The 24,241-nt window shown below is 38.6% G+C and overlaps 1 protein-coding gene across 5 annotated transcripts in view; it reads right to left on the reverse strand.

Moving 5' to 3' along the window:
* The window catches only part of LOC128688670 (solute carrier family 35 member E2A), a 100,897-nt gene extending 79,111 nt beyond the window's left edge, over positions 1–21,786 (reverse strand). For 2 of the 5 annotated variants that reach the window (XM_070083228.1, XM_053776625.2), the window contains exon 1: positions 21,693–21,773. In XM_070083228.1, coding sequence (XP_069939329.1) covers positions 21,693–21,726 — 34 coding nt within the window. In that variant the 5' untranslated portion in view covers positions 21,727–21,773. Of the gene's footprint in view, positions 1–3,930; positions 4,000–14,862; positions 14,983–21,692 lie in introns of all 5 variants that reach the window. The other 3 variants (XM_053776635.2, XM_053776644.2, XM_053776654.2) reach the window with 3 other exon arrangements.
* Positions 21,787–24,241: the final 2,455 nt, after the last annotated feature.

Consider the following 24,241-nt stretch of genomic DNA (forward strand, 5'->3'; position numbering starts at 1 on the left):
CAGTCCAGAAGGCTGTTCGAGTGCCTTTACCGAATGAATTTATTCCCATCAGGAATAATGTAAATTAGATTAGTCCATTTCAGACCCTCAAAAATACACTTATAAAAGCACTTACAAAAATACACTTACATAATTTGTTGTGTTGGGAGCAGTTCGATTTTTGAGGTTCCACTGTACTATTCTTATTCTCATATACAGTGGTACCCCGAGTTTCGTACAGCTCCCAACTCAAACAATTATGAAAGTGTATTTTTGCAAGTGCTTTCGTAAGCATATTTTTGGGGGTCTGAAACAGATTAATCTAATTTACATTATTCCTTATGGTAACAAATTCGTTCGGTAACGGCACTCGAACAGCCTTCTGGAATGAATTATGGCCGAAACTCTGGGTACCACTGTACTTGTAATCATAATTTAGTTTTAAGGCTGCCTGAAATGCTTTGTATAGCAAGAGGCTTTCTATAAAGTAGTTATATATGTCAATTATTCTCCATGGGTAAGTGGAGAAGAATCCTTCCTCTATAAGCCATGCATGTCATAAGAGGTGACTTAAATGCCAGGAGCAAGATGCTAGTAACCCCTTCTCCTGTAAAAATTACTAAATATAAAAAGAAAAACCTTCATTTTTCTTTTTAGGTCACCCTACCTCAGTAGGAGACAGCTAATACTTTAAAGAAAAAAAAAAGTCAATCACCTTAATTGTATAATGTACTAAACTCCATTTTATAGAAATAAAGTTTTTGTTGAGTAGTAGTAGTAGTAGTAGTAGTAGTCCTATTTTAAGATAATTCCAGTGTTTCAGTCAACTAAATTCTTAGCTATTTTGCTAGTATGCATTCTATTCTATCGAATGAGCACAAAAAATTGCCCATTCAACTATTTTAACTACCTTATAAAGTGATCAAAATTTGGTAATTTAGCCAATTTCACACAAAATTAAAAAAAATGACACTTTAAAACTAGAGCCTAGTGTGACTTTGTCAATGGTCCAAGTCGGACCGAAACGTCGTCGTAAGCTTCTCTCTTTTATGTGCGGGTTATTTGTGTATCGTTCCAGTCACGGTATTGTGCCTTTTTTTATTATTATTTATAGAGCCCATAATAAACACGGTAGACATTCCTGGCACTAAAACGTTTCCTCAGCTCATTAGTCATGTCCCCAGGCCTCTCCTATATTACACTTGCTTTCCATTTTGAATGCTTATTCACAAACAAAAAAGATTTACTCTATTTCTCAGATAATAACCAAGAAAGATGGATCATGGTTTACAGCATCCCAATATGTAATTGAATCAGACCTACTAAAAAAACAAAAAAAAAAAACAAAAAAAAAACAGACTTGGGGTTGTAGAAGGGCTTTACCCATCCTCTGGAATATTGGCAAAAACTGAATATTTCTGTTAATTTGAGTTCAATATCAACTTACTATTGTTCCTGGAACAAATCAAAATCATCTCTATTTAAGTAACAGATCTTCCTTTCTTCTGAATAATAAAAAAAAAGCCATTAAAACCACAAAAATCCTTCAAGACAACACAGCAGTGTCACTATTTTATACAAACACAGATTCCCAGTTTTGTTTTTCCCATCATGCACCATGTGCAGCAGGATTTTTTTTATAGGGTGCACACTCATTGCACAAACTCATATTTCATATCTAGTCCAAAATTTACTACTTACAGCTTATCTGAGTGAACTGAGCTGATGACATAAAACTACATGAGGAACCCTAGCCTCAACGATATAGTTCTACGTGATGGCTGATAAAAGGGTTAAATTGGAAACAAACTAAAAGATTTTGTTGAATTTGAACAAAAACTTAGGTTTACCGGATTTCCCAAACTGATTCTCTCTTCTTTCTAGATGTTATTTCTCTTGAAATGTCAATATTAATAGGCTAAGCAATATTTAGAGATATGGCATCAGAAACACAGAGGCCCAAATCTGAAACAAAAATTTACTATGCGGACAAAATTTAGTGGCATTCACTGATTCTTAGTTCATAATAGTTGTTAGCAACATAACCCCTGTACACAATCTGTGACTGCAGTGTTGTATTTACTATACCATACTTCTGCATCAGATGATGCTCAAATTATCCACAACACTTGTACAGTAACTGCATAAAAAAACTGGATGAGGACATATACTCTTTTATGGAAAGTCATATTTTACAATGCTTATACAGTGGACCCCCGCTTAACGATCACCTCCAAATGAGACCAATTATGTAAGTGTATTTATGTAAGTGCGTTTGTACGTGTATGTTTGGGGGTCTGAAATGGACTAATCTACTTCACAATATTCCTTATGGGAAAAAATTCGGTCAGTACTGGCACCTGAACATACTACTGGAATGAAAAAAGTTCGTTAACCGGGGGTCCACTGTATAATGCTGGTATATATATTGCTTTTACTAAATGTACAGTACTCAGACTTCATTAGTGTCCATATTTACAGATTTTCTGAATTGAGAGAGCTCCTCGAAAACTATGCTGTGTGGTGCATTCTAATCCTAGCCTTTATAATCTGAAAGAGTAAAATTCATAAAGAAAAAAAAAAAGAAAACTACATTTTTAAGTTATACTGTGCTCAAAGGGATTTTGTTGTTGTTACTGTTACTGAAAACAGGGGCTATTTGTTTGTGTTAGTACAGGTCGGCCATCACTAATCCGGTTCTATCAGTAATCCGGCACTATTTTTGGCAAGCATAATTTCAAATTTCTTGGGTCGGCACACCAACCTGCCAATACTGTTTGGTGGCGCTACTTGCCGCGTAAGTCATTCCAGTTTTTTTTTCTTTATTTATTGTTATAATCTGCTTACTTTTAGCCCTAGCCATGGTTCCAATGAGTAGAAGAAATGCTTCTCGTTGTGTAAAGCATATGTACACTGTACACTGTCAATAAAAGATAAGGTGGCTTTGAAGCCACTGTTGGTCACCATAAGCTCAGCTCACTCAGATAAACTGTGACTGGTAAATTTGGGCCTACATATGAAAGAATCGGTCTGTGTGGTAAGTGTGCACTATATAAAAAAATCCTGCAGCATGCAGTGCGCAAAGAGAAAAAAATGGTGACCACGGTGTAAAACAGTGAATTTGTGATGTATTTTCATTTGTTTTTTTGGTTGTTTTCTCATTTTTTGGTCTCATTTGATAGAATGGAAGATATATTACAGAAATAGATATGATTTTGATTGGTTTCACGACAAAGAGTACCTTGAAATTGAGCTCAAAGTAGTGGAAATGTTTGATTTTTGCTAATGTTCAAGAGTAAACAAATGACATCCCTGTCCAATATGTGTCCAACTAGCCGGTCTAATACACAGTCATGAATGGGTTGACATTATTTATACAATTACTACAATAATGCAGTAGTTTGCATAACAGTAAATCTTCTATTTTTTGTGTGAGTAAAAATTCAAAATGGAAAGCAAGAGTAATATAAGAGGGGCCTGGAGATGTGACTAATGAACAGAGAAAATTTTATTCTAGTGCCAGGAATATCTGCATTATTTATTCTGGACCCTATTTTGAAATTATCATCTTTTGAAATGTGTGTGAAATTGGATAAATTATAAATTTTTGACCACTTTATTGGGCAGCTGAAATATGTGAATGGGCAGTTTCTTGTACTCAATTGACAGAACAGAAGGAATACTAGCAAAATAGCTAAGTTTGGTAGACTGGAACAATGGAATGGGCCAAAAATAGGGCAAATAGTGGGTGAAATTGCTGATGCACTAATATCGTCGTTGGGTTAAGTGTATTCTTACTTAACTACTCTTTAATCCAGCAAAATCACTAATCTGGCACCCTACAGGTTTTCGATGATGCCGGATTAGTGATGGCCAACCCGTACAGCAAAAAAAACAATGGAGTGTAATGGTGTTAGAATTACGTTAATATGAGTAAACCATCTTACTTACACTGGTGAACTTTAGTTACACTGAAGATCTTGAATAACTGTCAAGTCATAGAGGTGTGTGTATGTGCGCCTGTAAAAATTCATCAAGTGTTCGTAGTCTTTTCTTAATAATATCTATATTATACACATAAATCCTATGTATAAAGCATTCCAAAAGAAATTTATTGGTGAAAGCACAAAAACAATTATGCATGCAAAAATTCACTCCCTCATGCACAAACATGTGCAGTATACCTATGGTAAACATTTGTAATGGTATACGGCACATGGTTGCTGAAGACTGTGCAACAGGGCCTGGACTGTAATTGGGACTTTCCAGTTGAAGAGCACTAGTATTTTAGGGTGAATTTTAATCCACTGTGAATAAGACATTCATTCTCCAGCAGTTAAATATTGCAGATCATTAGCTCTGTGTAAAAGAAAAGGAGGGAGGAAACTGGGAAGAAAAAATGTGGATTTTAGCCACTGAAATTAGAACTAAGCACCATATGTTACTGATAAAGATTTTTTTTAGTGGCTGATATGTAGTAGTAATGCAAACCTTATTTAATCTAACTGGGTTGATATTGTAAGCCACAGCTGTGACATGTATATATTTAGTTAAGGAGGAAAAAATTTAGTTACATTACCCTTACTTGAAATTATTAAAATTGTATTTGACATATCAAAGAACAGTATGAGATAAACCAGTGGCAAAAAGAAAATTTTGAACCTGCAAATCTATTAATCAGTTGCAATACACATACATAAAGCAAACAAATGAAAAAAAAAAAAAAATGAAAAGAATTTCTTAGGTTTACATCAACAAATTGAAAGGGTATGCAAGAATAAATTTTTATTGCTGTTGTTTCAATTCAACATGGCATGTCAATGCTCTTGCACTTTTTACAAGTACCTTAAGCATACTAACTTGTGTGAATTATCATAGTGTTTCTTTGTCCCAAATAACTGAACATTCTGTGATGAATTATAAACTTTGTATTTGTTCTTACAGTGTAGTCATTGACAATGCACTCCTGCCAATATGTTGCTTTTATATCAAAATGTGTACTGTACTCTAAAGCTTTTTTTTGTCTAGAAATATACATTATTATTATTATTATTATTATTATTATTATTATTATTATTATTATATAGGGTTCTATACCTTGCAGTTTTTCTGTATGGGAGTGATATTTCTAATCTAGATTTACTTTTCGACATCAGGAGGGTAAAAACATCTTTTGAATGTTGGTCATTTAAACAGTAGGATGGCTTTCTGCAGTAGGGAATCCATTTCAAGCTCAGGAAGACATGACATTTGGATAAATTTGCACTCAAAAATGAGAAGGACATGCCCTACTGGCACTCCATACATAGCACCAACTATGCTAATTTTGTCTGTTCACACCATTCATTTGAAGCAAGTGGAAATTTCAATGGAAATACTCTAAGTCACACTAACTTTAATGGGTTATCCTAAGTAATATATATACTGTGTATGTATGTATGTATGTATGTATGTATGTATGTATGTATGTATGTATGTATGTATATATATATGGTATAAACCATATAAAGTCGGTCGTCTCCCACCGAGGCAGGGTGACCCAAAAAAAAAAAGAAAGAAAATCCCCAAAAAGAAAATACTTTCATCATCATTCAACACTTTCACCACACTCACACATTATCACTGCTTTTGCAGAGGTGCTCAGAATATAACAGCTTAGAAGCATATACGTATAGAGATACACAACATATCCCTCCAAACTGCCAATATCCCAAACCCCTCCTTTAAAGTGCAGGCATTGTACTTCCCATTTCCAGGACTCAAGTCCGACTATATGAAAATAACCGGTTTCCCTGAATCCCTTCACTAAATATTACCCTGCTCACACTCCAACAGATCGTCAGGTCCCAAGTATCATTCGTCTCCATTCACTCCTATCTAACACGCTCATGCACGCTTGCTGGAAGTCCAAGCCCCTCACCCACAAAACCTCCTTTACCCCCTCTTTCCAACCCTTTCGAGGACGACCCCTACCCCTCTTTCCTTCCCCTATAGATTTATATGCTTTCCATGTCATTCTACTTTGATCCATTCTCTCTAAATGACCAAACCACCTCAACAACCCCTCTTCTGCCCTCTGACTAATGCTTTTATTAACTCCACACCTTCTCCTAATTTCCACACATTGCCCTTAGACAGGACATCTCCACTGCCTCCAACCGTCTCCTCGCTGCTGCATTTACCACCCAAGCTTCACATCCATATAAGAGTGTTGGTACTACTATACTTTCATACATTCCCTTCTTTGCCTCCATAGATAACGTTTTTTGACTCCACATATACCTCAACGCACCACTCACCTTTTTTCCCTCATCAATTCTATGATTAACCTCATCCTTCATAAATCCATCCGCCGACACGTCAACTCCCAAGTATCTGAAAACATTCACTTCTTCCATACTCCTCCTCCCCAATTTGATATCCAATTTTTCTTTATCTAAATCATTTGATACCCTCATCACCTTACTCTTTTCTATGTTCACTTTCAACTCTCTACCTTTACACACATTCTCAAACTCATCCACTAACCTTTGCAATTTTTCTTTAGAATCTCCCATAAGCACAGTATCATCAGCAAAAAGTAACTGTGTCAATTCCCATTTTGAATTTGATTCCCCATAATTTAATCCCACCCCTCTCCCGAACACCCTAGCATTTACTTCTTTTACAACCCCATCTATAAATATATTAAACAACCATGGTGACATTACACATCCCTGTCTAAGACCTACTTTTATATATATATATATATATATATATATATATATATATATATATATATATATATATATATATATATATATATATATATATATATATATATGTATGTATGTATGTATGTTACTCTGTAAGACAATTGTAAAAATCTAAGCTTGTGTAATGTACCTGAATAAACTTTTTTACATACAATACAGTAGGGCCCCACTTATACGGCGGGTTAGGTTCCAGGCTGTCGCCGGAAAGTAGACATCGCCGGAAGGCAGAACTCCATTTTTTTCCATTTATAAATGCATATAAATGCCAGACAACAAGTTTACACTAAATTATATTAAGTTAGTAATAGAACTAGGCATTAAAAACACACAAAGTAAAATACATCACAGTAAATTCATTACTTATCTTAAAGTATTTGTAATCTTAATGTGGGGAGAGGTGAGTAGTACTTATTTGTAGGAAGTCAGGTGCAGGTAGCCCAGGTGTAGGTAGCACTGGCTCCCCGTCTCATACTTAATATACGATATTTAAAACATCCCAGAGAGGTAAAATGCACATACAGTACACTCATTATTTACCTTAAAATATGTGTAGTCTTAATATAGGAAGAGAGGTGAGTAGTATTTATTTGTATAAACTCAGTGTAGGTAGCCGATAGGTGTAGCCTGGGCTACACCTACCGGCTACCTACACTGTGGCCCAGAGCCATATTATTAACATAGACATGCCTTGTTCACTGGAATTAATCATTTCTAACAACTACTTTTAGATGTCATCATAAACGAAGGTAGAAGTAATGAATAATTCATGCTGAAAATTGTAAACAAAAGTGGAGTGGGGGAGTGGCTGGACTAAACGCAGATTCATACACGTTTTCTCTGATAGCTGAACAGAGAAAACGTAATGTTGTCCCTCCACCCGGCTCCACAAGTATTATTATCAGAGCATATAAAATATGCAATAAATGCCAGACAACAAGTTTACACTAACTTATATTAAGTTAGCAATAGAAATAGGCATTAAAAACACAATAAAAGGTAAGATACACACAGAGTAAACTTATTACTTACCTTAAAATATTAATACAGTGGACCCCCGCATACCGATTTTAATCCGTGCAAGAGGGGTCATTGTTATGCGAAATAATCGGTATGCGAATGAATTTTCCCCATAAGAAATAATGGAAATCAAATTAATCCGTGCAAGACACCCAAAAGTATGAAAAAAAATATTTTACCACATGAAATATACATTTTCCTACACACAAAGAGAAGGATACATGCACAATAGTAGAGTAGTACATGCACAGTATATATTGTGCATGTACTAGTCTACTAAATGAAGAATAAATGACACTTACCTTTATTGAAGATGCAGCAATGACTGATGAGACACTGTGTCCTGGGAGTGCCTTTTCCTCCTGAGTACTGTAGGTCCTGTTTGGCATTTTCTTCCAGAACAGGCCTTATCACACTGTGTATGCCACTACGATTCTTAAATCTCTCAAACCAACCTTTGCTGGCTTTAAATTCACCAATATGAGCACTAGTTCCAGGCATTTTTCCCTGTTCACCTGGGTGTTAGTCCACTTGTGTGGGTTGCATCCTGGGAGACAAGATTAAGGACCCCAATGGAAATAAGTTAGACAGTCTTCGATGACAATGACTTTTTTGGGTTATCCTGGGTGGCAAATCCTCTGGGGTTAATTGTTTCTTGGTATTCTCAATAAGCCAACGGTGCTACAGCAGCAGCAGCAGCTGATGGTGGTACAGCAGCAACAGACGATGCTACAGTAGCAACAGACGATGCTACAGCAGCAGCAGACGATGCTACAGCAGCAGCAGACGATGCTACAGCAGCAGCAGCAGCTGACGGTGGTACAGCAGCAACAGACGATGCTACAGCAGCAACAGACGATGTTACAGCAGCAGCAGACGATGCTACAGCAGCAGCAGCAGCTGACAGTGCAGCAGCAGCAGCAGCTGACAGTGCAGCAGCAGCAGCAGCTGTACCACCAATAGTAGCGATGGTTGATTGGGGTTTATTATACAACCTGGCCAGCTCGGAGACACGCACTCCACTTGCATACTTATCAATGATCTTTTTCTTCATCTCTATTGTAATTCTCACCCTTATTGCTGTAGGGTTGGCACTAGAAACTTTCTTGGGGCCCATGGTCACTTATTTTCCAGAAAAAGCACCGAAAACACTGTAATAATACGAAATATTCCGATTGTATGCTTGGATGTTACCGCGGAGGCTGGCTGGTAAACAATGCCACCGGCGGAACATGTGAGCGTGAATCAGGCCGCACATTGGACGCGTCTCGGACGAAAATCGGTGAGCGGGTTTTTAAGTGGTATGCGAGGCAAAATTTTTGGGATTAAAGCAAGCGGTATGCAGATTAATCGTTATGTGATGCCATCGGTATGCGGGGGTCCACTGTATTAATGTGTGAGAGGTGAATGGCAGGGTGTTTATTGAAAAAAATCAAAATGGCACACCATCATCCTCTAACTTGGCACTTAAAGCAAGAGGCTTACGACTTCTCTTTTTATTACAGCTAACCTTAGACGCTATCGTCAATGAGAGCCAACTAGTTAACGAAAGAGTAAACAAGAGAGAGAACGAGATACAGAGTTGAGACAATGTAAGAACGCAAACTGAACAGGTAGTGGACGATCACTTGGTCAGGCGAAATAAATGCGTATTAACGTGTCTACTTTTAGTTCATTCACGTCCATTTGTAAGAGTTTGTAAAACATTTACCTCAATATTTTTTTATTTTAATAATAATTACCTCACAATACAAATACTCTTACATTGTGTACAAGTTGTACAAGTTAGTTCAGAATAAACAAACAGCAACACACCATTTTTAGAGTGAATGAAGATAATAATATTAATGATAATAATATTAATAATAATAATAGTAGGTTGGTAGACAGCAACCACCCAGGGAAGTACTACCGTCCTGCCAGATGACTGTGAAACAAAAACCTGTAATTGTTTTGCATGATGGTAGGATTGCTGGTTTCTTTTTCTGTCTCATAAACACGCTAAGATAACAGGGATATCTTGCTACTCCTACTAACACTTTGGTCACACTTCACAGACACGCACATGCATATATATATATACATACATCTAGGTTTTTCTCCTTTTTCTAAATAGCTCTTGTTCTTTTTTATTTCTTCTATTGTCCATGGGGAAGTGGAAAAGAATCTTTCCTCCGTAAGCCATGCGTGTCGTATGAGGCGACTAAAATGCCGGGAGCAATGGGCTAGTAACCCCTTCTCCTGTATACAATTACTAAAAAAGAGAAGAAGAAAAACTTTATAAAACTGGGTTGCTTAAATGTGCGTGGATGTAGTGCGGATGACAAGAAACAGATGATTGCTGATGTTATGAATGAAAAGAAGTTGGATGTCCTGGCCCTAAGCGAAACAAAGCTGAAGGGGGTAGGAGAGTTTCAGTGGGGGGAAATAAATGGGATTAAATCTGGAGTATCTGAGAGAGTTAGAGCAAAGGAAGGGGTAGCAGTAATGTTAAATGATCAGTTATGGAAGGAGAAAAGAGAATATGAATGTGTAAATTCAAGAATTATGTGGATTAAAGTAAAGGTTGGATGCGAGAAGTGGGTCATAATAAGCGTGTATGCACCTGGAGAAGAGAGGAATGCAGAGGAGAGAGAGAGATTTTGGGAGATGTTAAGTGAATGTATAGGAGGCTTTGAACCAAGTGAGAGAGTAATTGTGGTAGGGGACCTGAATGCTAAAGTAGGAGAAACTTTTAGAGAGGGTGTGGTAGGTAAGTTTGGGGTGCCAGGTGTAAATGATAATGGGAGCCCTTTGATTGAACTTTGTATAGAAAGGGGTTTAGTTATAGGTAATACATATTTTAAGAAAAAGAGGATAAATAAGTATACACGATATGATGTAGGGCGAAATGACAGTAGTTTGTTGGATTATGTATTGGTAGATAAAAGACTGTTGAGTAGACTTCAGGATGTACATGTTTATAGAGGGGCCACAGATATATCAGATCACTTTCTAGTTGTAGCTACACTGAGAGTAAAAGGTAGATGGGATACAAGGAGAATAGAAGCATCAGGGAAGAGAGAGGTGAAGGTTTATAAACTAAAAGAGGAGGCAGTTAGGGTAAGATATAAACAGCTATTGGAGGATAGATGGGCTAATGAGAGCATAGGCAATGGGGTCGAAGAGGTATGGGGTAGGTTTAAAAATGTAGTGTTAGAGTCTTCAGCAGAAGTTTGTGGTTACAGGAAAGTGGGTGCAGGAGGGAAGAGGAGCGATTGGTGGAATGATGATGTAAAGAGAGTAGTAAGGGAGAAAAAGTTAGCATATGAGAAGTTTTTACAAAGTAGAAGTGATGCAAGGAGGGAAGAGTATATGGAGAAAAAGAGAGAGGTTAAGAGAGTGGTGAAGCAATGTAAAAAGAGAGCAAATGAGAGAGTGGGTGAGATGTTATCAACAAATTTTGTTGAAAATAAGAAAAAGTTTTGGAGTGAGATTAACAAGTTAAGAAAGCCTAGAGAACAAATGGATTTGTCAGTTAAAAATAGGAGAGGAGAGTTATTAAATGGAGAGTTAGAGGTATTGGGAAGATGGAAGGAATATTTTGAGGAATTGTTAAATGTTGATGAAGATAGGGAAGCTGTGATTTCGTGTATAGGGCAAGGAGGAATAACATCTTGTAGGAGTGAGGAAGAGCCAGTTGTGAGTGTGGGGGAAGTTCGTGAGGCAGTAGGTAAAATGAAAGGGGGTAAGGCAGCCGGGATTGATGGGATAAAGATAGAAATGTTAAAAGCAGGTGGGGATATAGTTTTGGAGTGGTTGGTGCAATTGTTTAATAAATGTATGGAAGAGGGTAAGGTACCTAGGGATTGGCAGAGAGCATGCATAGTTCCTTTGTATAAAGGCAAAGGGGATAAAAGAGAGTGCAAAAATTATAGGGGGATAAGTCTGTTGAGTGTACCTGGTAAAGTGTATGGTAGAGTTATAATTGAAAGAATTAAGAGTAAGACGGAGAATAGGATAGCAGATGAACAAGGAGGCTTTAGGAAAGGTAGGGGGTGTGTGGACCAGGTGTTTACAGTGAAACATATAAGTGAACAGTATTTAGATAAGGCTAAAGAGGTCTTTGTGGCATTTATGGATTTGGAAAAGGCGTATGACAGGGTGGATAGGGGGGCAATGTGGCAGATGTTGCAAGTGTATGGTGTAGGAGGTAGGTTACTGAAAGCAGTGAAGAGTTTTTACGAGGATAGTGAGGCTCAAGTTAGAGTATGTAGGAAAGAGGGAAATTTTTTCCCAGTAAAAGTAGGCCTTAGACAAGGATGTGTGATGTCACCGTGGTTGTTTAATATATTTATAGATGGGGTTGTAAGAGAAGTAAATGCGAGGGTCTTGGCAAGAGGCGTGGAGTTAAAAGATAAAGAATCACACACAAAGTGGGAGTTGTCACAGCTGCTCTTTGCTGATGACACTGTGCTCTTGGGAGATTCTGAAGAGAAGTTGCAGAGATTGGTGGATGAATTTGGTAGGGTGTGCAAAAGAAGAAAATTAAAGGTGAATACAGGAAAGAGTAAGGTTATGAGGATAACAAAAAGATTAGGTGATGAAAGATTGAATATCAGATTGGAGGGAGAGAGTATGGAGGAGGTGAACGTATTCAGATATTTGGGAGTGGACGTGTCAGCGGATGGGTCTATGAAAGATGAGGTGAATCATAGAATTGATGAGGGAAAAAGAGTGAGTGGTGCACTTAGGAGTCTGTGGAGACAAAGAACTTTGTCCTTGGAGGCAAAGAGGGGAATGTATGAGAGTATAGTTTTACCAACGCTCTTATATGGGTGTGAAGCGTGGGTGATGAATGTTGCAGCGAGGAGAAGGCTGGAGGCAGTGGAGATGTCATGTCTGAGGGCAATGTGTGGTGTGAATATATTGATGTAAAATAAGACATTTAGTGTGCCCAAGAGTGATTATTATTACGTAGTATTGGTGTCATGAGTAGAGACAGACTTAGCGATTTTAATGTGTACCTGAACACCAGCACAGTGTGTAAGTCTATTTAGGTACAGGTACACATAAGTATAATTATCAGAGTACATATAAAATATGCAAGTATATTTAGGTACAGGTACACATAAGTATAATTATCAGTAACTTTAAAACACTTTAAATTTTGGAAAGTTTCCTGACATAATAGACGTGGTCACGGAAAATGTAAACAAACTGGGTGGGGGGCGCCGTATTTAACCCTTTGAGGGTCGACAGGCCCTCTCCGAAACTCGTTCTCAGGGTCGGCCAAATTTAAAAAAAAAAAAAAAAAATTCTTATGAAAAGATAGAATCTTTTCCCGATCATAATGACACCAAAAATATGAAATTTGATGGAAAACTTATGGAATTATGCTCTCGGGAAGTTAGCGGTCTCGGCGATGTTTACGGATCGGCGATTTTGCCCACTTTGAGCCCCATTTTCGGCCAGTTCCACTGTACTAGTCGACAAAAAACATGAATATTTCGCTAGAACTCCATTTTTTCTATTGAATGAGTGCAAGAAACCACCCATTTACCAATTTCAACTATCCAGTACAGTGGTCAGAATTTAGCAATTTTGCCAATTTCACACAAATTTCAAAAGATGCCAATTTCCGAATAGGGTCCAGAACAAACAAGAAATACATTCCTGGCACTAAAATGACATTTCCTCTGTTCATTAGTCACGTCTCATGGCCCCTCTTACATTCTTTTGCTTTCCACTTCGAATTTTTATTCTCACAAAAAATAGAGATTTACTGTTATGCGGACTACTGCATTAGTGTAAAAAATGGTATGAATCATATTGGCACACTGGCAAAAGAATATTAGACTCACCAGTTGACGTGTATTGGACGCCTGGCATAATTTGTTTACTTTTGAACTTTGGTAAAAATCGAACATTTCTGCTACTTTGAACTCAATTTCAAGGTACTTTTCATTGTAAAACCAGTCAAAATCATCTCAATTTCTATGATATGTCTTCCATTCTATAAAATGAGATCAAGAAAACTAGAATACAACAATAAATACCATACGAAAATACAGTGCAAAGTCGCTGTTTTATTCCAAAAAAACGGTCAAAGTTCTTTTTTTTCTCATTATGCACTGTGTGCTGCAGGATTTTTTTTATACCATGCACACTGACCACATAGACCCATTCTTTCATATGGAGGCCTACCAGCTTTCTCCCACTAGATTTGAGGGCGCTAGAATTTAGACGTACTAGTATATCAAAAGCCCTGGGTCGTAAGCCGTACTAGTACGTCCGAAACCCTCAAAGGGTTAAAAGACCGCTTGCCATATAACAAATTTTGGTCATAATTTTACATCTTAGTGTAACGCCATAAGGCGAAACGCCGTAAAGCGAGGCCTTACTGTACTCATTATCATCACTCATTAACAATAAATCTCACTTTTGTTTGTGACTTTGAAAACTGTTTCCAGTTTTAAATATTTCATGCAAGCAATTTTAATCACACAAGAAACAAGAGAAGTGGTTGATGCCACATTGTAGCTAAGGAATAAACTTATGGTGTTAAAAAACAATAGCATTGTGTGTTTTTCAGCAGTGACAGTAGCTCACTTTCACCTGCCCAAATAGCTGTCATTTTGTAATTGATGTACAGTACTTATTTACCCACTTCATTTCTCCCTCTCATCACCTCTGTTTCCCCTGTCCTTCTCTTACCAATTCCATTTTTCTTCAGCTATATCTCTCTCTCTACCTGTCCTTTCTCCCTTCTCCTATTATTCTCTTTGTCTTTTCCCTCTCCCACAGCTTCACTCAAAAACTGAGATAAACTAGCACAGTTCATAAACATGGGTCTCCTCACTTAAATCATGACACCCAAATATGCAACATGAAATTTCTATGTGAATATGATAATGGTATACAATACTGACAAGTTGATAAGTAAGACATATGCAACAGTTAGATGTCTTTATTCCAAAAGCCACAGCACAGTGCTAATATAGGCCTATAGTGATAGCTCAGAAAGTGCAGAAGATTAATCTGATACTATTTAAATCACTCTAGCTTTGCTACTAATTACAAACTCCTTCGACAGACTGAAAGAAATTAAGTGATAAAGTTTAACACTCACTGGAAGCGTTGACCCTTTACTCTTTGAGGAAATAAAGTGTTGGCGTCTATCAGTATGTTTTATATGATAATAATAGACACTTGCATCATCATTACAGTTCCTGGTTCAGTTTATTTTTTTCTGAAATCAATTCAAGAACTTATAAAAACATAAGAAATTGACTAATTGCCAAAGTCTAATTCACAAGTTACAAATTCCACAAAAACATTAACAATGCTAATTTTATCGTGATATCATACACACACTGTATACTGTATTTAAATTAGTTTGTAAACGAAAGAGACAATTCTGCCTAAACATCATGCTATACATACTATACATGGAAACAAATAAGTAAGACAATTGGACAAATTAAGTAAATAAATATACAGTGGAACCCTGGTTTTCGAACTTAATCCGTTTTAGGTGGTTCTGAAACCAAAACGTGGAAAAACTGAATCAATTTTTCCCATAAGAAATAATGTAAATACAATTAATCTGTTCCAGACACCCAAAAATATTCACAAAAAATTCGTTTTTTAAAGAATATAGTTTTACATACACAAACCAATGATAAATATAAATAAATATAAGCATTACAAACCTTTACTGAAGACTCTTTTTGGCATATTGAAGAAGGCAAGGAGGGGAGAGGGAATTGGGGTTATTGTTTGGAAGGGTAATCCCCCTCCATAAGGACTTCAGGTATCAAGTCCTTCTCTGGGGTTACTTCCCTTCTTTGTCTTTTAATGGCACTAGGACCAGCTTGAGAGTCAATCTATCCAGAGAGGTCTGTTTCTGGAATCTCTTTAACCCTTTCAGGGTCCGTGCCGTAGATCTACGGCTTTACGTTCAGGGTCCAAACCATAGATCTACGCTATGAGTTCAGCTCACTCTGATAAGCTGTGAGCAGTAAATTTGGGCCTAGATATGAAAGAATACATCTATGTGGTATGTGTGCACCACAAAAACAAATCCTGCAGCACACAGTGCATAATGAGAGAAAAAAAACTGAGACCGTAATTTTTTATTAAAACAGCGAAGTTTGCAGTGTTTTTTCGTATGTTTTTTATAGCTGTATTTGCAATTTCTTGGTCTCATTTGATAGAATGGAAGATATACTACAGAAATAGAGATGATTTTGATTGATTTTATTACTGGAAATGGCTTGAAACTGAGCTCAAAGTAGCAGAAATGTTAAATTTTTGCCGATGTTCAAGAGTAAACAAATGACCTCACAAGTCTAATACATGACAGCTGGTGGGTCTAATATACATTCACAAATGTGGTAATATTATTTATACAATTATTACAGTATTGCATAACAGTAAATCTTCTATTTTTTGGTTTGAATAAAAATTCATTATGTGAATAAAAAACCAAAATGGAATTCATTTGTAAAGCCTGAAAACATAACTAATGAACAGAGGAAATGTAGTTTAGTCAAAGGAATGCCTGCATTGTTTATTTTGGACCCTATTTTGAAATTGGAATATTTTGAACTTTGCATTAAATTGGCCAAATTACCAATTTCTGGTCACTTTATTTTGTTGTTGAAACAGTTGACTTGGCAATTTCTTGTGCTCAATCGATAGAACAGAAGTAATACTAGTGAAATAGCTGAGAATTTTGGTTGACTAGAATATTGTAATTGCCCTAAAATGGAAGTCAAAGTCGGCAAAATCGCCGATGCGTAAATATCACCGACACATCAAAATTCGCGAGAGCATAATTTTGTCAGTTTTCCATCAAATTTCGTACTTTTTGTTTTATTACCTTCAGAAAAAGATTCTCTACCATTTCATAAGAAAAAATAACAAAATTATTTTTTGAAAATTCTTGGACCCTGGTGCACACTTTGAAATTTGGCCTCTGAACCCTGAAAGGGTTAAGATTTGTCTGAAGTGAAACAAGGTTCTGTCAATGAACATGTTGCAGATATGGCTTGTTTCAGCATGGTCAGGGTGGTATTTCTCCACAAAACCTCCCTCCACTTCGCACAAATGTCCTTTGATCACTGAAGATGGTACCCTTTCCCCTCTCTCTACCTCCTCCCCTGAAGCAATTTGCTTAGCTACAGTCTGTTGCTGTTCGAGTTGAAGGTCTTGCAGCTCTTCAGTGGTTAGCTCTTCCCTGTGGTCCTCCACCAACTCTTCCACCTCCTCATCACTCATATCCCCAATGACACAATACATTCCACAACAGGCAGAGGGTTGACAGCGTCAGCCTCAAACCCTTCAAAATCCTTCTCTTGGACACAGTTTGGCCACAAATTTCTCTACGCAGAGTTCAAAGTCCTAGAAGTCACTTCCTGCCAAGCCTTACCTATAAGGCTTATGCAATGGAGGATACTGAAGTGATCCCTCAGTATCCAAGGTCACTTCGAAGCACCTTTGAGACATTGCTCTGGTGTTGAGTTTTTTGAAGTTAGAAATGACCTGCTGGTCCATGGGCTGGATGAGAGGAGCGGTGTTAGGGGGCAAGAATTTCAATGATACAAAACTGAAGTCCCTAGACAATTGGTCTTCCAAGTCTGGAGGATAAGCAGGAGGTACTTGACTGGCAATTTCTTTTCCAGGAGGTATTTTTTCACACTCGGGCCAAACACACCACGGACCACTCTTTGAAAATTTGCCTCGTGGCCCATGCCTTATTATTAGCTTTCCATGTCACACACAATTTACTCTTGAAGACATCGTTTTTCTTGAACACTCTGGGATTTTCAGAGTGATATACCAGTAAAGGCTTCACTTTGAAATCCCTGCTAGAGTTAGCACAGAACAAGTGAGTTAATCTGTCATTCATAGGCTTGTGTCCTGGCCATGCCTTTTCCTTATGCATGATGCAGGTCCTCTTTGGCATTTCCTTCCAAAAGAGGCCTGTTTTGTCACAATTAAACACTTGTTGGGCGAGGAATTCTTCAGCCCCTACGTACCCCTTGAATTCATGCACGAAATTTTCAGCTGCATGTTTGTCTGAACCTGCAGCCTCACCATGCCTTACAACACTGTGTATGCCACTATGCTTCTTGAATCTGCTGAACTAACCTCTGCTGGCCTGAAAATCACTAACAAGAGCACTCATTCCAGGCATATTCTTTATAAGATCCGCATGTAACTGCCTTGCCTTTTCACAAATGATCGACTCCACAACACTATCTACTGCTAACTGTTTTTTGTTAATCACACCAACAACAACAACTCCATATCTTCCACTGTTTGTGATCTCTGTTTTGTTAGCACATTCACCCCTTTTGCAACTTTAGCTTCCTTGATTTCTACTTTCTTTGCCAGGCTGGAGAAGATTGTTGTTTTCGACTTCCCATACATCATGGCAAGGTTGGTTAAACGTATGTCACTTTCATATTTTTCTACGAACTTTTTCTTTGTTTCTATCATGTTTCTTGCCTTCTTTATCAAAGGGCTGGCACTAGAAACTTTCTTTGGGCCCATGTTGGCTTAATTTGCAGTCACAATTAAAAAACAAGCCCCAAAAACAAGGGATTACATATTACAAAATGTTTTGGAATGTGCAAAGTAATGCTCATACAATCAGTGACCGAGGCAGACTGAGAGGTGTAGTGGAGGTGTCCACCTGGCACGCAAACGTGTATAATACTATGTCCGATTACCGGAGCAAGGTCCGATATCCGGAACAAAGTTTCACACAAAAAACAGTCCTAAAACCAAAACGTCCGATAACTGAAGCGTGCGAAAACCAGGTTTCCACTGTATACAAAATATTCTCATCACAAAGCTCCAAGCAATTCTGGAATAATCTATCTCACCTGACACTCACTGTGTAAACTTATTTAATACCAATACACTGTACAAACATATAGGACAAGCTCTGTTTAGGAAATTTGCAAATGACTTTACAGACAGTAGTAAAAATTTGTACAATAATTCAAAGGGGCACATAGATATTTTATGTACACATAAAGGGAACATCACTTGGTACATTTATCCTAGTATAGCTCTATAAAAGGAAACCAGTTAGTATATTAAATTATGCTGGCAATTGCTTTCAAACAACTTCATGAGTAAAGATATACAGTGGACCCCCGGTTAACGATATTTTTTCACTCCAGAAGTATGTTCAGGTGCCAGTACTGACCGAATTTGTTCCCATAAGAAATATTGTGAAGTAGATTAGTCCATTTCAGACCCCCAAACATACACATACAAAGGCACTTACATAAATACACTTACATAATTGGTCACATTCGGAGGTAATCGTTATGCAGGGGTCCACTGTATTATAATCCCACTTTCTCTAACAAGTACAGTCGAACTCTCAAATTTGTGGGGGTTTGGCTACTACAGGACTTCATGAATCCAAATTCCATGAATAGTGTGTATCACTAAAATATGGTATGTCCACATATCCATTTGGCATCAGATTTTTAGCTCATTTTATGTTTGAGACAAACACTCTCTTTCAATCCTCTGATTAACTTTTTAGTGGTTGAGAGCCAGGCTATGAAAAAAGGTGCAAAATGGCTTGAGATATCAACACATAATAAAGTTCGTGAAAGACACAAAATACAAGCGCTAGGACATTTTATTGGAAACATTTCAGTTCTGGGACCAAGGAATGAAAAACTTCCAACAAAATCTTCTAGCATTTGCATTTTGTAAGTAAAAACGAAAATGGACTCCACAGAAAAGGTGTATATAACTGAAGTTAGGCTACAGAGATCTTTCAGTTAAAACATTGGATAACGAAAGAACGCAAATCAGGAAACTTGCAAATTACGAAACTTACAGTGCATGTGGGGGGGGGGGATATGGAAGGTATTCAGACTCAATACAGGGAACTGGAGCACAGATAGAATTCCCTAGATCAAGAGCCCCTCACCAGCATCAAGGAACCTTCCTGGGGGAAGATTTGAGAGTGCAAGACTCTCAATATGTATTACCTATTACCTGGAGTTTACCTGGAGAGAGTTCCGGGGGTCAACGCCCCCGCGGCCCGGTCTGTGACCAGGCCTCCTGGTGGATCAGAGCCTGATCAACCAGGCTGTTGCTGCTGGCTGCACGTAAACCAACGTACGAGCCACAGCCCGGCTGATCAGGAACTTACTTTAGGTGCTTGTCCAGTGCCAGCTTGAAGACTGCCAGGGGTCTGTTGGTAATCCCCCTTATGTGTGCAGTTGAACAGTCTCAGGCCCCTGACACTTATTGTATGGTCTCTTAACGTGCTAGTGACACCCCTGCTTTTCATTGGGGGGATGGTGTATCGTCTGCCAAGTCTTTTGCTTTCGTAGTGAGTGATTTTCGTGTGCAAGTTCGGTACTAGTCCCTCTAGGATTTTCCAGGTGTATATAATCATGTATCTCTCCCTCCTGCATTCCAGGGAATACAGGTTTAGGAACCTCAAGCGCTCCCAGTAATTGAGGTGTTTTATCTCCGTTATGCACGCCGTGAAAGTTCTCTGTACATTTTCTAGGTCGGCAATTTCACCTGCCTTGAAAGGTGCTGTTAGTGTGCAGCAATATTCCAGCCTAGATAGAACAAGTGACCTGAAGAGTGTCATCATGGGCTTGGCCTCCCTAGTTTTGAAGGTTCTCATTATCCATCCTGTCATTTTTCTAGCAGATGCGATTGATACAATGTTATGGTCCTTGAAGGTGAGATCCTCCGACATGATCACTCCCCGGTCTTTGACGTTGGTGTTTCGCTCTATTTTGTGGCCAGAATTTGTTTTGTACTCTGATGAAGATTTAATTTCCTCATGTTTACCATATCTGAGTAATTGAAACTTCTCATCGTTGAACTTCATATTGTTTTCTGCAGCCCACTGAAAGATTTGGTTGATGTCCGCCTGGAGCCTTGCAGTGTCTGCAATGGAAGACACTGTCATGCAGATTCGGGTGTCATCTGCAAAGGAAGACACGGTGCTGTGGCTGACATCCTTGTCTATGTCGGATATGAGGATGAGGAACAAGATGGGAGCGAGTACTGTGCCTTGTGGAACAGAGCTTTTCACCGTAGCTGCCTCGGACTTTACTCTGTTGACGACTACTCTCTGTGTTCTGTTAGTGAGGAAATTATAGATCCATCGACCGACTTTTCCTGTTATTCCTTTAGCACGCATTTTGTGCGCTATTACGCCATGGTCACACTTGTCGAAGGCTTTTGCAAAGTCTGTATATATTACATCTGCATTCTTTTTGTCTTCTAGTGCATTTAGGACCTTGTCGTAGTGATCCAATAGTTGAGACAGACAGGAGCGACCTGTTCTAAACCCATGTTGCCCTGGGTTGTGTAACTGATGGGTTTCTAGATGGGTAATCTGGATTAATCAGAGATGGGGGAGAGTAGCTCCGATTCCATGGATCAAAAGTCTTTCACCAGCATCAAAGCACCTCAAGTGAAGCACTAGATATACAGGAGACAGAAGGCTGTTATGGGTCGCATCCTAAGGATCTAAGGACTCCAATGGGAAATAAGCCACAGTGATCGGCTTGGATTACCCCTGGGTTATAAGCTATCAGGATATTAATCATTATTATTATCACAGGGGAGCGCTAAACCCGTAAGGAGTATACACCACATGTGAGGTGGGGCGGGAATTGAAAGCATTCAGGCTTAATTCAGGGAATTGGTGCACAGATCCAATTCCCTAGATCAAGAGCCCCTCACCAGCATCAAGGAACCTTCCCTGAGTGGAGGATATTAATCAGATTAATATCCGGATTAATTTCAAGCTAGATGTTAGCAAGACTACTGAGAGTAGCATCCTAGGAGATGATCTCCATGAAAACAACTTATGCAACATGACTCTGTCGGTTATTCCAGAGTAAATAAGCCACTGAGGGGGAAATAAGGAAGACGACTACAACTCACAAAGACGTGTAACAACCAGCCAGGATGCTGTCATCTCCGGCACTGTGTTGTTGGACACATCAACACAACACAAAACAAATAATACACCTTTACATATCACGATCCAGTTTCTTTATATATACTATTATCATTCATTAAGTCAACGCAGTGAAGTAAATGTTAAATTAACTTGAATTTACATTTTATGAACCAGGTAGCAGAGAAATTTATTTGCAGCTTATTGAATAGTTACTATAATGTATGGCCCATTAGGGACAGGCGGGAAATTCAATAATTAAATATTGATATATTCATGAAGATTCGCTAAATCTGTAAGGATCATGCAACGCCTGGGAACTAGATGCGGGGCCAGGAGCTGTGACTCTACCCCTGCAATCACATATAGGCGAGTGTGCAGCACTTGAGTAGGTAAGACACATATGCAACAGTTAGACAACTTTATTCCGAAACGTTTCGCCTACACAGTAGGCTTCTTCAGTCGAATACAGAAAGTAGGCAGGAACAGTAGAGATGTGAAGACGATGTAATCAGTCCATCACCCTTAAAGTCGTAGAATTTGAGGTTGTCAGTCCCTCGGCCTGGAGAAGTTCAGTTCCATAGTCAGGAACTATCTGAAGATCAAGCGACTATGGAACTGAACTTCTCCAGGCCGAGGGACTGACAACCTCAAATTCTACGACTTTAAGGGTGATGGACTGATTACATCGTCTTCACATCTCTACTGTTCCTGCCTACTTTCTGTATTCGACTGAAGAAGCCTACTGTGTAGGCGAAACGTTTCGGAATAAAGTTGTCTAACTGTTAGGTAAGACACATATGCAACAGTTAGGTATCTTTATTTCGAAACGTTTCGCCTACACAGTAGGCTTCTTCAGTCGAGTACAGAAAAGTTGATAGAAGCAGAAGATACTTGAAGACGATGTAATCAGTCCATCACCCTTAAAGTTTTGAGGTGGTCAGTCCCTCAGTCTGGAGAAGAGCATTGTTCCGTTGTCTGAAACAATATGAAGTTGAAGTGACAGAATGAGGCTTTATATAGTGCCAGGAGGTGAGACGTAGGTTGCTTTGGGAGGGCAGGTCCCTCTCAAACCCAGCCGTTCTCACTAGTAGAGGTTGTCGAAGTTGATGGTCTGTACCAAGGGTGATGGACTGATTACATCGTCTTCAAGTATCTTCTGCTTCTATCAACTTTTCTGTACTCGACTGAAGAAGCCTACTGTGTAGGCGAAACGTTTCGAAATAAAGATACCTAACTGTTGCATATGTGTCTTACCTAACAATCTGTCGGTATTTTATACCATTTTAATGTTCATTCTGTCAGACACTGCAACACAAGGGTATCTTGGTACAGACCATCAACTTCGACAACCTCTACTAGTGAGAACGGCTGGGTTTGAGAGGGACCTGCCCTCCCAAAGCAACCTACGTCTCACCTCCTGGCACTATATAAAGCCTCATTCTGTCACTTCAACTTCATATTGTTTCAGACAACGGAACAATGCTCTTCTCCAGACTGAGGGACTGACCACCTCAAAACTTTAAGGGTGATGGACTGATTACATCGTCTTCAAGTATCTTCTGCTTCTATCAACTTTTCTGTACTCGACTGAAGAAGCCTACTGTGTAGGCGAAACGTTTCGAAATAAAGATACCTAACTGCTGCATATGTGTCTTACCTAACAATCTGTCGGTATTTTATACCATTTTAATGTTCATTCTGTCAGACACTGCAACACAAGGGTATCTTGGTACAGACCATCAACTTCGACAACCTCTACTAGTGAGAACGGCTGGGTTTGAGAGGGACCTGCCCTCCCAAAGCAACCTACGTCTCACCTCCTGGCACTATATAAAGCCTCATTCTGTCACTTCAACTTCATATTGTTTCAGACAACGGAACAATGCTCTTCTCCAGACTGAGGGACTGACCACCTCAAAACTTTAAGGGTGATGGACTGATTACATCGTCTTCAAGTATCTTCTGCTTCTATCAACTTTTCTGTACTCGACTGAAGAAGCCTACTGTGTAGGCGAAACGTTTCGAAATAAAGATACCTAACTGTTGCATATGTGTCTTACCTAACAATCTGTCGGTATTTTATACCATTTTAATGTTCATTCTGTCAGACACTGCAACACAAGGGTATCTTGGTACAGACCATCAACTTCGACAACCTCTACTAGTGAGAACGGCTGGGTTTGAGAGGGACCTGCCCTCCCAAAGCAACCTACGTCTCACCTCCTGGCACTATATAAAGCCTCATTCTGTCACTTCAACTTCATATTGTTTCAGACAACGGAACAATGCTCTTCTCCAGACTGAGGGACTGACCACCTCAAAACTTTAAGGGTGATGGACTGATTACATCGTCTTCAAGTATCTTCTGCTTCTATCAACTTTTCTGTACTCGACTGAAGAAGCCTACTGTGTAGGCGAAACGTTTCGAAATAAAGATACCTAACTGTTGCATATGTGTCTTACCTAACAATCTGTCGGTATTTTATACCATTTTAATGTTCATTCTGTCAGACACTGCAACACAAGGGTA

This window comes from Cherax quadricarinatus, chromosome 1 (assembly GCF_038502225.1).
Source record: "Cherax quadricarinatus isolate ZL_2023a chromosome 1, ASM3850222v1, whole genome shotgun sequence".
In the NCBI taxonomy this organism is placed as follows: domain Eukaryota; kingdom Metazoa; phylum Arthropoda; class Malacostraca; order Decapoda; family Parastacidae; genus Cherax; species Cherax quadricarinatus.